Here is a 15,570-nt window from a genome sequence, read left to right as displayed (position 1 = left end):
CATAATCCAATGAAAAGCTGCTCATTTGAATGAAAGTTTAGCCAAGAGATTAGATTTCTTTATGTAGAGAATGAAGATTTTAAATGTTGTGTACCTTTCTACTTAATGAATTCCAGCATCTTGCTCCTGCCTTCCCTCTTTCTGTATCATGATTAAGACTAGTTTCACACACAAGTTGTCATAGGTGAAATAACTTCCTTTTTTATCTGAAGTGGAGTTATGGCTAGGTCCAGACTGCAGATCAACATAGAAGCAATATCAGTGCTATTGCTTTTATGAAAAAGTAAAGCTTGAATGTTCACTACTAACCAGGACTTGTTTGCTAGAAATAAAACTTCTTTAAATAAAACCACTGGGGTACCTGAATGTCCAGAAAATTGAACTACTTGAAAATAAAATGAAATGCAGCCTGGTTTTGAATTTTGGATAGAAAATAAGCCATATATGTATAACTTCAAGCACTGTTTTCAAACCTTATTTTCTATCAATATACAGGCAAGTAGTTCTCATATTTTGGTTGCCAGTCTTTTTCAGGTATGTCACTGAATGTGAAAACTGCACCAGTTAGGAACAGTGCAGTTTCTCCAAATGCCGGGAAATTAAAAGCAGCTTTTATTTTGAACTACAAATTTGTTATCTGAAGAACAGCCAAAAGGTATTCCTGGCAGCAGCTCAGTTCCTTGAAAGCAAAGGAGTGGACATAGCCCGTAATTACAGTTGGTTCTCATTTCCCCTGTCACTGAATGCCTGGGCCGCTCCTGAGTGTCATGGTGCTGTGTAACGCCAGCTGATGCAAACAGAGGGTCATGCTTTGGAAGTTTTAGTGTGCTGCACAAGTGCTGCTTGAGACTGGGGACTTCACTTTTGCACCCACCTACCGTTCTCAGCTCACCTTCTAACTGGCCTTGAAGAAAATAACTTTACTATGATAATAGCTGGTTGGAATAGTAAGTGTTTTCTTCTAAGTCTTACAGAAGCTCTAAGCACCTGTAAAATATTTTTAATTAGTCATCAGGAGTTGTTTGGGAATCGTGAGCACTGTTGTTGTAGATCAGACTGAAAGTCCATCTAATGTCCTGTTTCTGACAGGAAATGTGTTTCAAAAAGAAATACCTCAAAACTGTTGAACTGCTCTGTAGGAATGTTTACAGGTATAATACATGGTAATTAGAGAAGGACCTGAAACTTACAGCTCAGTTATTTTTTAATAAGTTTGCATTCTTTTATGGCACTTTACATGGCTTACATGTTCATCCCTTTATCTTCAATAGTGAGATAGAGGGGAAGTTTGTTCCTCCTCTATGCCGTTTAAAATGTTTATATATCACGTTCTTTTATGTCTAATACAAGCAGTGTTTTTCCGTGAGTGTTCCTGTTACTGTGGTCATTTTTCTTGTTTTAAGAATTTCTTTTGGCAAATAAATGCTTTTACAGGATCAATAATCTTCCAAATAAAACAATATAAACAGCAGTATGTTTTATGTACTTTCTAGTCCAAAGTATGCATACAGCAATATCTTGTCTGCTTTGAGTTATCTGCAGCCAAACTCCCACTGCCAGGATTGCTAGTTATAGTATAAAATGTACTGCATGTCGTATATAATTATAGATTATAGTACTTTCTTGTATTCCTCAAGTTTAAGTGATGCTAGAAGTAATAGCTTTAATTAAACTTTTCCATGCATGAATTGGAAGACTTCTTCCCTATACCACCCTTTTATTTGCAATATCATGTATTAGGATAGAATACTGTTAACTGGGAGAGTCTCATCTCTACATAGTGTTAATTACTGTCATGATTTCAGTAAAATCAGTGAAAACTGAGTTGGACAAATAATAGCAATGCAATAAAAAATTTGCTTTGGATTAGGATAGTAATTTAACTGTTTCAAAATAATGTAAATATTTAAAATGGAATTTTATAAATGTTAGACAGACTTTTGAAATTTTCTTTCTAGTTTTCCGTGATTATCTTATGTTCTTGTCTTTTTAAGGACTTGATCACTAGTTCTGGAAAAAGTGCTAATTCTGGTAAATCCATGTTTCGACAGATTATGTCTGTTTTCCCGTGCTTTGTAGTCCCTCTGCCTTCATGTCTGGCAATTTCCATTTCTCTTACTCAAGATACTAAACGCTGCTTATTCTTTGAAAAAATGCTGCTGTGGTACTGTCAAAACATTGCAGGAGATTGGACTTCTCTTGTTAAAGTACAATGGTACATAGTGCAAATTACAAAGCTTCACTAAAGCTTTAATGCTGCTTGCTTTTCCAGTGGACATCATATTTGAAATACAATAACACTTCCTTTTGACCAGCAGAAGGGACCATGTTACCAATATAATATTTGATACGTTCTGGATTGACAGTCAACCCTAGTTGACAGTTAAATGTTTTTTTTCCATATCATTAAAAACCCTAGCCCTTCAGTCATTTTGCAGACACGCTTAATAAGATGTATCGTCTGCTTGCAAGCAGGAGTCACCTTACACCCTTGGGCTTTTGCTCTACACCAGTGTCTTAAGGAAGCAGTTACTTTTAGCATGTGCTTTTAATTAGTCTTCTTCTGTGACCTTGGTTTTGCACATGCTCCTTCTCTGTGTGGTGGTCTGTGTGTTCTTTGACTTGAATGACTGTGTTTCTCTGAAAAAAAAAAAAATCCAGCTGCCCATTTAAAATAAGAGGAACTTTTTTTACTGATGTGTTTATACATAGTCTGGTTGGTAACTATGGTTATCTGATAGTTTTAAACAAAAAAGAGCTATTTTTAATGAAATGGGGAGCTGTCAGCTGAGCAAAACTGGTACCTCTGCTGAGCCTTTCTGTATGAGCAAGAAAGTGCTTGCACAACGGACATTAATTTTATCTCCTGTATGTATTTTCTGCAAATTATCAACCATGTCTCTTGTTTTCTGCTTTCAAAATGATGTAACATAGTGAGTTTTACTGACCACAAATTGTCTTTTGTGGTAGAAATGGTATCAACTGTTCTTCCTGTTAGGACATGACCTAAAAACTTTAAACTTCTAGGTTTATTTCAGTTCCAATCTGTACTAGAAAACAGCTGTGTTGTGTGATATCTCTGGGTCACCTACTTACCCAGCCTTGCCTTTTGTTCTCCATTCAGCAACTATTAAATTACACGGTTGTCATGGAAAAATGGGCTTCTGTGAAAAAGATAGGGGATGGATCAATCATCAGTGCCCAGTGATGACACAATTACAATTCAAAACTGAAAATCTAAACTTTGTATTTGAAGGAACATACAAAATGTTATCCAGAGAACAGCAAGTTCTCTACAGTCCTACAATGCAAAACTATTGATGTATCATACAATACTGAACATATGTTCAGGCACTTAAAAACTGACCATTAGCATTTTCTGGTTTATTTTTACTTTTTCTATTTCTAATTTTGTTAAACCAGGCAAAATTTGTTTTAATATGAAGACAGGAAAAATCTTGATTTCTTAGAATGTAGCTATATTTTAGTTCTTTAGCTATGCTGTACCTTAAAAGAAATAAAAGGTGGTTTCTCAGGGTGCTGTAGTCTGCTGGTAGCTCCTGGGTGCAGAGTGATGCCACATCGCGGCTGGGAAGCGAGCAAGGACGGTGGGAGGGCCGTTACCGGTGTGAACAGTCTGTTTGCAGTGAGCTCATTCACCTTTACTCGCAGTAAGAACAGCTGAAGACATACCTGAAGCTTTCATGGACTTGGTTTTCATACGAAGTCAGTTTTTTAAGTTTTAGAACCGATGATCTGTGTTCTGCCAAGGCAGCCGGTAGCTGAGTACCTGATCTTTCCCTGGCTGCTTCAGAGTGAGGTGTGGACTGAAAGCACTGCCTTTCAGGGTGTGAGGTACTGATACAGTTAGTCTTGATACCAGCTGTGCTTTTATCATAATTATAGAGTGGAAAGAAACATATTCTATACTCATTGGCAAGACCACAGTCTAAAATGATGTTCAAGTTATTAAACTGAGGAGCTCCTTCTGTATCAATACTCTTAAAATAGAAGGGGTAGAGCTTGCATCTCAGTAGGTTGTTCATGTAAATTGATCTAACAGTTACTCTGAGATTGGAAGAAAAGAACTCTGGAAAACCTGAACAAGACGAAAAGCTGATCCCTGAGGCCCAGAGGCTTACCTTGCTATCATGCTATCTACCTTCTTTGATACTACTTCTAGTATATTTTTCTATCCTACAAAAAGGACAGTAGGATAAATAATGCAGATTCAGGTGTAAAAGATACCATTACAATATTTGTGTAAATCTGTCAGGAATTGCTGGACATCCAATCCAAATGTAAGACTGAAATTCTTTGCGGTTCTGAAACTATGCTCCTGTTCCAGTAGAAGACTGGAAATAGTACTCATTTAGAGTATGATTACTGATAGCGATAAGTGTTTGGAATGAATTGAGTTTTAAGATTATACTAGTGCTGCAATTTAGAAACAAATTCTGTGAAAATTATATAAATAGAGACTAGCAAATAAAGGGGGGGATCTGTGGGTGGTTTTAGTTATGTTTTGACTTGATTTGGGAGGGGTGGTGTTTGGTTTGGGGTTTTTTCTTAAAAAACAAACAAACAAAACAAACAAGAACAAAAAAAAAATACATTGCTCAATGAATAGCTTCAAATGTCAGTTTTATAATAATTGTAAGGAGTAGCTTTTGAATAACCCTGGCCTTGTCTACTCAGGTCAGCTTCTTAGCCACCTTCTGTCTTCTGTCACACTGAACTCATCTTTTCAGGCCTTAAAAGTAGGGGTGAACTTGATTTGATGCAAGTACTCCAGACAAGTACCACAAGAGATTTGAGGTCCAGACACTTGAAAGCTGATGAACACTCCTAAGGGGGAAAACAAACAAACAAACAAAACACAGTTCCTTAGAAATATGTGAAGTTCTCAGTCTGTATAAAGAACGTCTCTGTTAGAATATCAAGGATGACTGGGGTACTTAAAATAGTTAAGCCACTTCAGAATAAATGGTGAGAAAGGTTGCTTGCCTTGATGAGGGTGTTTCTTGACCCTCTTAGTTGTCAGTCTTTAACTTCTGAGATTAGTAGTAATTACAGCTTTAACGTTTCCTCTCAGGTTAGTGTACTGTAAATCACTGTAATTGTATGTCTGTTACCCATATGATTATAGTCTCTATTTAGGCCTTGGATTTTGTGATGTATTCATAGCACAGTATCCCCAAGTCAAATTGTGTTGTTATGCTTCAGGTTGAACCACTTTCCATTTTACAAATAATTGGGGAAAGGAAACCACTCCAAGCACTTTGTACATCCAAGACTTTTTACATTCAGGTCATAAATTTGGCTGGCTTCCAGTATGCAAACTACTCAATTAAATACTTTTTTTTCCAGGAGAAATTATTAATTGCTATAGTTTTTAATCCAAAAAGACAAAAGCATGAGTATTCAGAAACAAAACTTTTGTGGCTTTAAATACCTTAAATTTGTTCACAAGGCTGGACAGGAATTTCAGCTTACTTTCAAGAGAGTTGTTGCTCTGTTTAGGGACCCCTGTCATTTAGTACCTTCTTTCTAGTTCTTGAAGTCTTTGATATCCCAGGTGTCATGGTGGCACTGAAGTCTGTAACTGATTATGTTTTCTTTCATGTATGCTACATTTTTATTCTATATGTTCTTCAGGGCTATTACTTGACAGGTATTTGGTGTTTTGTTTTTTTTTTTTTTCTGGAATTAATCTTCAGAGCAATTCAGTGTATGTAACATTAGAAAAAAAAAATGCCAGCTGTTTTTAAACCAAGTATGTCCTCCAGGTTTATTATAACAGAGGTACTTTTGAAAGCAACTTCTCTTGGGGAGGGAGGAGCTACTCTAGCTTTTGTTATCTTAAGGAGAAGTTTTTCAGGCACTTAAAGGAGAGCTCCTCCCTGTATTTAATCAGCTGGACTGTAGATATGTCAGACATTCCGTTTATTAGATTGTACATGTATGTGTTAGGTTGTGTGTGCTTGTATTCACTAGTACCACTTGAAATACTTTGTTTGATGGTAGCTCTTGCTGTTTGTGTTTAAGAGAATTTTATCATTTTATGATTCTCTAAGAAAAATTAAAAGTCATAAATTGGAAGAAGTGGGAGTAAACTGCAGAACTATTTACAAAGGCAATCTAGTCTTGCTTTGTTTTTTAACGTGCTATGAATGTCTTAAGTTCATATCTAACAAAAAGTCATTGTGAAGAAAAATAAAGTGTGTTATGGTGTTAATTTACACAGGCTTTCTGTGGAGTGTTCACATTTATTGTCTTAAGCTTAGTGCCGTAATTGTGACCATTTTCATTGGACATGAATTTTTGCTGTTGTCAAAATATGGTACTGCTTTCTTTACCTCTGGCCAGTTACTTCAGTATTTCCTAAGTAAGGTTCTGATCCTGCAAGATTTTGCTGTGTATAATGATCCGTAATTTCACATGCATTAGTCAACTGCTCATGGGATTACTTAAGCAAAAAATAAAGCACATGCAGGATTTCCTGGCATCAAGGCTAAAGCTCTGTAGAATTTAAAAGGTGTAACTTCTGTAACTGTTGAAATGTTAGCAATAGGAGGTATTTTAATTTGTCAACATATGAGTGTTTATAAATAGAAGTCTAGTTCTTTTTTAACAGTGACCTAAATTTAAACTGCTATACCTATAACTGGGCTTGGTGATTCAGACTTGATTTAGTTGAAAATTATAATTGCTGGGTTTATGTCATTGTGAGTATATTTTTTATGTTTTGACAGTTCTTTATTTTGGAAAATACGGCAAAAGTAGTGCTGGCTGACCTGCTTATCAATTCTGCGTATGAAGTTTGAACTGTGCAATCTAATTTTGCTTTACGTGAAAGTGCTAAATAATTAATTATGGAGGATCAGCAAGGAGAATTAAGGTGTAAAGCACAGGAAGTGAAAATTGAGAGGCAAAAACTAAATTTTTTTTATAACCTGGGTATCCTTGTCAGACAATGAAAATACCACTGCACAAATAGCACTGCACAAAGACTGTGCAAGGCAAGGCAACTTCTGTCTCAAAAGATTAAGTGTGTGTGTAACAACGATACAGTGAATTATAGTGTGTTACCAAACGAGTACAAATACTCCTTATTTGTTATTGAAGATGAGGGAGTCTGATCTCAGGATATCTGAAGCTTGTGAAATATTTTTAATAAGTAGAGAGAAATTGAAATAGTTTATCAGCTGCATCTGAGTGATGATTAATCAATGAGTAAATATTAAACAAAGTATTTACTCAATTTGTTTTAAAATTTACTGTTATTTTTTTCATATCTGATATTCATCTTGGTGATTAAGTACAGTCTCTTCTAGAAGGCCGGTGCTGTTTAATTTTTCAGTGCTGGCCACAGTTAACCACACAGACTCCTGTAAGTGCTTGAATAGATTGATAATGCAAGTCTAACTATTCTACATGTGAAACGAGCATTCAGATTAGTGTTACAAACTGACCAAATAGTTGGAAGATCCCAAGTGTGTTGCTCTGGTTTCTTTAAATATTTATTGTGTTAGTGATGTTTAAAAAAATTGTGAATAGTTGTTCTGTGCCTGGATGTGTTTACTGCAGCCTGTTGTGTCATAGGGGGCACTTCATATAAAAATGGACTCTGAGGTGGCAGCTCCCAGGTTTAAAAACTGGTTCTGGCTTAAATCTAATCCTGAAACTGAAGCCACCCATTTATCTCAAATATTAAAAACAGTATTTCTGCAAATGTGATGTAATATTCTTTACACAAACTGAGCTATTTGGGGAATTCCTTCAGGCATTTTTAAAAGTAGGTATCTTTTCCATGCAGTATATATTTCTGGCAAAGAAATAGATACTGCATCATTGTTGCAATTTAGTTAAATCACGTCATGTACAGTGTGCTTTACCTGGGGATCATACTCTGGACCATTATATTCCTGAAAGTTGTTTGAAGATTCAAAAAGTTTGCTTGTAGTCTTAAACACTGCCATGCCTTTGTCTCAGGAAGTACAACTGGGAACAAGAGTAAAATATGCTACAGTATAATTTATAACCAATTATTTTCACTTTTCAGATGTTCCTCCTGCTGATCAAGAAAAGCTTTTTATCCAGAAGTTACGACAATGTTGTGTACTTTTTGACTTTGTTTCTGATCCACTAAGTGACCTAAAGTGGAAGGAAGTAAAACGAGCAGCTTTAAGTGAAATGGTAGAATATATCACACACAATCGCAATGTGATTACAGAACCTATTTACCCTGAAGTAGTACATATGGTAAGTGATTTTAACAATGAGAACTATTTTGAGTTTTTTAAATTCACAGTTGTTTCTTCAGCTGCATCAATTCATCTTAAGAAACCTTAAAAAAATAATAACTATGTTTCCACATCTGCAAAATGGTAATATAGCAGTGCTTTTAAATGCCATTGATGGTATTGATTCCTCTTCTTTGTGAGACAAACTAGACAGACATGTGAAGCAGAAATAAATTACTGTTGGTAAAAATTAAATCTTGTATTTTTAATTTTAAAAAAAGGTTGCTTTTCTCCACCTGCAAATCTTTTTTTGGAATAGATGTTTATAAAAATCAAGAGGAAAGTGAAATACATTTAGCTGTTTAAAAAAAAAATATAGATTGCAAAACTGAAAATTTGGAAAAAAAAAACCAGCTCAGAATATTAGAATTAAGATCACCTGTGCAAAATTGACAGTTCATTTTATGCAAATCCCATTCAGTACCAGCAATTGATTTTATTCTGTATTCAGAGGTGAGAGTCGGACTTCATCACTACACAGGATGGCAGATGAGAGTTCTGCTGGAACAAGCTTATGTGAACCATTCAGACTTTCATTATTTCTCCCTTCTCACTATCCAAATCCTAGCCAGCTAGACCTGCCTTATTCTTCTGTTGTGCTGAAGTCCATTCCAGAGGAGGAGGTGACCATGAAACTACAGGAGAATCATTCAGCTCTCCTTGTGGTGACTAGACACCGGTTGCCCAGAGTGGCAGTTGGGTGGAGGTCTGTAGCTGTTTTGTGCAATGCACTGAGAACAGAAAACATCTTTTGAAATTTCTGACTAGAAGCCTCCCAAGAAACACTTGACCATGTGTGACATGATGGTTTTTCCCAAGACTTTATAGCTCGAGGTGAATTTTTAGTGGGATGAGAAAACAGTGCATCTTTAACGTAAATATGAACTCAGTCAAAGTTTGGGGTCCTCCTACAAATCAGAGACTTTGAAGCTTCTTCAAAGATTCTAAGGATTTATAGTATGAAAGATGTTGCTTATTCTGAAGATTGCTTGTTATCTAATTCAGTCATAAGTGTTTACTGATAAAAAAGTTATTTTCATGAGAACTTCTGAGTATAGGAGGGTTATGTATAACTCGATGTCGAACACAGAGCATTGAGGATGGTTAATGAGGAGATGTGGGATCATGGCTTTTCCCATGTCTTGATAGCTTGCTTTTATCTCTGGTTTTTGCTAATTGATTGCTTGTTTTGAAATACTTGTTTTGAAATACTTGACACTGATGAAGGGGGAGTTATGAAAGAGAATAAGCTTGCTGAGACTTCATTTAGATAAAATGGAATTCATGGTGAGCTCTTGAATGTGTCAGACATTAGTGTTTGCTTCGTGTAAAAAGTCTTAACTGCCCATAATGTCATAACTTTTGCCTCGTGCTTGCATTATCTTCCTCTATCAAACAGTTGTGGCCAGAATACATTTGACTGAAGAGAATGTGTACTTTCTTTGGTTTCAGATGCAACTAATGGTAATAAATTCTTCACTCCAGTCAGTTTAATAAATCTTGGTGCAGAATTTGGCTGCTATCTTAATTGCCAGTGTTTTTGCTGGGAGCACACAGCATCTGCTTGACAGTTGTTTCAGTGAAATAGATGGTTTTTATGTGCAAGGTTCTAAAGGGCATAGGGTTTCCTTGTATGGGACTTATACAACACTTGAGTAAATGCTATCAGTGAAGGCACCTGGACTAGTATTTTGGGGTTAAATTCAGATAAGTTTTTTTAGGCTGCTTCTATGGCACAATTTTCTTTTGGTCATCTGTTCTGAAACAACTACATTCCTCTTGCAGTAGTATTATCAGCTTCTTTCTTTCAGGCATGGATGTGTAGATTGGGGTGTACTTTTGCTGAATTCTAGCAGTAGATTTGAGTTGGTTGTGTGGATTTTTAAGGAAGAATAAATGTAATGGGTTTTGTGTGCTTTAAGACTTTTCCAGGAGGCATTGATAAGTTGTGTGCTGCTACTGCCACTGAATTATATTAATAAGGAATAGTGTTTTCAGTGGAATTATGAGAGTGATCAAGAAATACTTGGATTTGACAGTGGTTCTTGGTTTGGAAAGCTTGTCAAGTTGGTAGTTGGCATAGAAATTAGAACTTCACTGTGCCATTCTGTTCATCTTCACAATTTGGAGGCTACTAATTTACATATGAGTATGTGTAGATATACATGCGCACATATATATGTCTCTGTCTAATTTTTGTTTGGTTTTGTTAACACTAATTAGAGCAAATACTTAGGGCAATGAATTTCATGAATTACCTGTTTAATAATATGTTTCCTTTTCAATAGCTTCAAATATTCTTTATGACAAGAGAATCTTATCTAGTTCTTACCTATCTTACCTAGTTCTTCTATATTCGTTATCATTCTGGAGCTCATGTCATACCCAGCCACCCCACCCTCACCCTACTTTTTTTGCTTTGAGTCTCCTGGGCTAATTTCTGGTAAGGTCTTGTCTTTAAGCTATGTATTCATCCAGTGGCTTAGTTCAATTATTTAATGTCAAGCATAAGTCTCCTTTTCAAAATATATGAGAGAAACTAATTTCTAAAATGGATTTAATATTATTCTTCAGAGAGAATGCAAGAGCTTCTTCCCTTTCTTCCTCAAAAAGCCAGCTGACATGTCCTTCAAATTCTTTTCACATTTCTAAGCAAAGATGTGATGGGAAAGAAAATGTTTTCATTAAACGCTTGTATAACAAATTCAGTTTCTCAGATATAATATAGTACAGTTGGATTGATTAGCCTCAGAGCAGGAATTTACCTCTTCTCAAAAATCTAAGACATATAGTCAGATGTCTGAATAAGTCTTGTAAATGTATTGATAAGGTTTTTGTCATCAAAAGCCTCTGTTACTGATTCCTATTTAAAAAGAATCTGTGCTTTTTTTTTTTTCCTAGCTTGGCTTTTGAAAAAAAACAGGGCTTTATGAGAATGTTCTGTTGTGCATCACTTTGAGAAGCACAGACACTTTAGGATACTAGTCTTACAGAACTTTGTGAGAATTGCTAGCTATGTAGCACACAGACCCCCAAATTAATGCTGCTTCCACCTCGGGGAATGATGGACAATATCTGGGTTGTATCTGTTTTAAGAGGGACTGTGAAAGTGAACATCAGTATGAATATTCACTTCCCCCGCTAGCCAGCCAGAGGGTATTGAGGAGAGCAGAGACAAGGCTAAGGCAGTACTGGATGTGTAGGCCTAGGGTTGTAGTGCTCTGAGAAAGTAGATCAAAAGCATGTATAAATATGGCTTGGTTTTGTCTCTAGCTTCCAGAATAATTTCCTTGATAATGATGATGAAGTAGTTGTGGATGGTAAATTAACATTTTTGTGAAGCACATAGTCTAATAGTATTTTTTAAAAATTTATAATCTATAGAACCAGATCTAGTTTTATTCAGCAACTGAAGCAGTTTTCACTGCAACTTTCCATGAATTATGAAAATTAAATTGCATACTCAGTTATACCCATGGGAGGCTGATTTTTTTTGTTGTTGATTTTGGGAGTTTTGCAGGTGCTATTTTGTTTTTTACTGTGATCTTTGGTCTAGAATAAGATTTGTTATTGTGAATAGAAGTGTTGTGGCTCTGTTCAGCTATTAGGATGGCTTTGTTCACGTGAGTATAGACAGTGCAGACTTTCACATTATAGTTTGTCATTCAGAGCTGTTCGTGTCAGGCTTCACTTAGGCTGCTCAGCAGAAAGGAGAAAATGTGTAATGATATCTTTGATGCTTACTTGCCTGAAAATACTCTCTAGTGTTACACAAAATGGACCACCAGAAAAACAGAGTACCACTACAGCAAATGTACCCGTGGAGCGGTGAAAATGCAGGTGGTTTGTTTTTACTTTTTTGTTTTCCCATCCTCCTAGATTATGTCCTTTGGATTCAAGTACTGTCAGTGCTGACAGCACAGAGAGTTTTGGCACACTAGCCCAGTTTTCATAAAGACTTAAATTTCATAAATCTGGGGGGAGGCTTGTGGGGGTTTGTTGGGGAGGGGATGTGTTGAAGTGATGCTATGTTTATTCAGTACTTTTGTGGGAAATTGGCCTTAGTGGAAATCAGGCTTTGCAGCTTGTCTTTTGGTCAAAAGACTGGGAAGTTAGGAAAAGGATCAGCCATGTGACAGAAGGGTATATCTCTTACTGATAGTAATTAATTGTAAATTTTCCTAAATTTTAGTGGCTTAATAGACAAGAGTTTTAGGTTTGTGCCTTCACTGAGAGATGCTGCAGATTAATTTGAGCAGGTTTGTGTTCTGTTGATCAAGGATATAAAAGACAAAACAGATCAAATCAGGCTTCATTGGTTCCACTGCTCGTGGAACAAACTGTTCTGGTTTTGGGTTTTAGTGATTTCCATTCTGATATCTCAAAAATAAAAAACATAAAACATTGTACCTAACAACTTATATGATCCAGCTTTTCTTCTTTCTAGCAATAGCCTGAGACTTGCTCATCTAGAAAAAGCTGATTATTCTGCCATTTGCTTAACACCCTTAGCAAGTTTTAAATTTCAAGTCTAGTCTTCCTGGGTTCATTTTCTTGGAAAATCATTGATTATTGTAAATTTTCCACTGCATTTTTTTAAAACAAAGATTGGAAGTTGTTAGTTGCTTGATGTCCATGCTTTTAAAAATGGGAACATAAAGATATTTTAGCTTTACTTCTAATTCTCTGATATAGTAATTATTCTCATATATCAGACCTATATCTCAGCTGCTGAAATGAAGGAATATTCTGAAGAAAAATAGAGCATCAGGATGACTTTTCCTTCGTGGGAATATGATGTAAGTCTTGGAGATTTAGCTGATGCAGTTTGATACTGCCTCCCACTGTCTGCTCTGCCATCTGTCTGATGTGAGATGGCAGGACAGCATGTACATGTGCTCCTTACCCCTACCAGTTAATAGGTAATTCACAGCATTATCTTGAACTGTGAACAGAGGTGTTAATGAGCAGTCACAATGTGAAGAGGGAAGCATCATTCTGCTGCTTTCCCCAGAATCCCACCAAAGATGAGTGGAATGCATTCCTCTGCAAAGTAGCATCTTTAAACTGAGACAGCTTAATCTTTCAGAGCTTTCAAGTAATCTTCAAACAATCAACAAGAAAGCTTTGATGCTATTTAGAAAAACAAGGACAAAAAAAAAACCAAACCACGACCAACCAACCAAAAAAATCCCTCATTAAGACCTGAGAAAATAATAAAATGTGATTGTGTGATGGAATTTGAACACAATTAAGACTGAAATTGTAGCATAAAGAATAGATTTTAAATGTGCTATTGGAGTAGGCCTTGCATTCTGAATATCTACATTGTAAGTAAACTTTTAGGGTTTAGGGTTTTTTCATTAAATTGAGCTGTAATATACAGTTGTTGAAAGCGTAGGAACTTTGCAGCTGATGAAATAAAACGTTCTTTCACAACCTCGACTATGACGTTCAGTTCAGTGCAAGTTGCAATGGAATAATTTTTTTTTTTTTTTTTTTTCAAGCTGGTCCTGGAAATGCCCTGAACTGGCATGCTTGCTGAGACAAGTATTGATTTTCTTGAAAAGGCTCTGTAAATGTTTCTGCTGCTCTTGGTGATGTAGCCTTTTGCAAACAATTTTCTTTTTCCTGGCAAATCAGCTTCTTTGCCCTGTTGTCTCTTTCTTTGCCAGATTTAGGAAAGGTATTCTCAGGTTTTCCTTTAAGTACTCGCAGATGCCTCCAATCTGTTACAGCAGTAGAATATCAGGATCAATGTATAGGTTAACTTTTACCAGTACTTGTGGTACATATTTAGAACGGAGTATATGTATGCCTTATGCTGAAGCCTTATGCTGTTCAGCCAACTGCAGCTGATTTGATAGATCAGTTTTGTGCAGGATATAGCTCTCCATTCAGCATAAGCACTATTCTCATTGTGAGCAAATGTTTACCAAAACTAATTTAAATAGTTTAGTATTTTTATAAAGCACAAAATGATCTGTGTATTGGAAAGCAGAATTTACTTTAGTGTTGTAAGAAGGAATAGACTCAAAGACAATTTCCTTATGGAGACTAGTATACTCAATTGCTATGAAGGGTTAGGACAGTACACCACTGTTTTTATTTTGGCAGTCTTCTCATTGTTTCTGCAATGTGTTCAAGCTGCTGAGAGACGAAGGCATTTGTCTCAAAGGATCATTTTGAAGTAGTGGAGGCGGTTTGGGACCATATACTAATTTGAATTAATTTTTTTTTAATTCTGTACAAAAATAAGTTTAGACTGATTGGTACTGGTTTCATAATGAGTAAGCAACAAAATAGAGCAAGAAGGTCTCTCGGTTGCACTGTGTCGGGCTAAATAGATCACGTTTTTCTGCTTGCTCAGCAATTTGGTTGACTGCTGCCCTACCTAAACTCTGGATTACAAGTGGAGTTGAGGAATTAGTCTTTTTTCAGTACTGACAGCCATAGCTGTCTTGCATATACAGGTAAAGGCTTTCTCAGGTTTTCTTACTAGCATGTACAGAAACGTGTTCCCTTCAGCTTGCTCAGTAAAATTTTAATCCTTAACTCCTCAGGGTGTGAGAACAACAGTTTGAATCACTAGCTAGTTGTTCATTTCTTATCCACAAAAGCCAGCTGGTTTTGCTAGCTGTCATTACAGGTGGAAAATTTAGGATACTGAAGAACTTTTAAATCTTTGCATCATTCTGGGTAAGGTTACTCTTGAATGCATGCTAAATTTATCCCCAAAATTATGGAAGACTTTTTTTTAGCCAACAAACGTGTTTTGCTTTGCATTTGTGGTTATATGCATCACACAAATTGATATAAATGTGATTATTTCTAATAATTTTTTTTTTTTTTAAATCAAGCTACATGCATTTAGTGATCAGGTGGTTTTGCCGAGAACAGGACCTCATGGAAGTTTTCTGTCCATATGACAGGGAATGGGGTTTTTGTATTAGGGACTTTGAAAATCTCCTTATATTAAAAGTATTTATGAAGAGTACTACTTCAGTTCATACATAGTACGAATGTGTGTCTAGGCAAGCACTTGGAAACACAAAAATAATTTAGCTGTGTATATATCAACAATTTGAAAAGCAATTAAACTTTGTAGTCTTCTCCACTTCCATGAGGATGCTAACCAGTTTTCAGGGGGTTGAGAATTCAGATGAAGTGAAAGATTAAAGGATTAGGATGTGCATTTCTCCCTGCTCAGTGCCCCCCATGATGTCAGGTAGATGGATATGGTTTAAGAGAAATATCACAGAGA

The 15,570-nt window shown here is 36.0% G+C and overlaps 1 protein-coding gene across 4 annotated transcripts in view; it reads left to right on the top strand.

The window, feature by feature from the left end:
• Window positions 1–15,570, top strand: part of PPP2R5C (protein phosphatase 2 regulatory subunit B'gamma) — an 80,322-nt gene that overhangs the window by 40,109 nt on the left and 24,643 nt on the right. For all 4 annotated transcript variants that reach the window (XM_042799085.1, XM_042799084.1, XM_042799086.1 and 1 more), the window contains one exon: window positions 8,066–8,265. In XM_042799085.1, the coding sequence (XP_042655019.1) occupies window positions 8,066–8,265 (200 nt within the window). The remainder of the gene's footprint in view (window positions 1–8,065; window positions 8,266–15,570) is intronic.

Source organism: Tyto alba, unplaced genomic scaffold, assembly GCF_018691265.1.
Source record: "Tyto alba isolate M040663 unplaced genomic scaffold, T.alba_DEE_v4.0 Super-Scaffold_29, whole genome shotgun sequence".
Classification (NCBI taxonomy): Eukaryota; Metazoa; Chordata; class Aves; order Strigiformes; family Tytonidae; genus Tyto; species Tyto alba.
The sequence above is the reverse complement of the archived record's forward strand: the minus strand, read 5'-3'. Positions and strand labels throughout refer to the sequence as shown.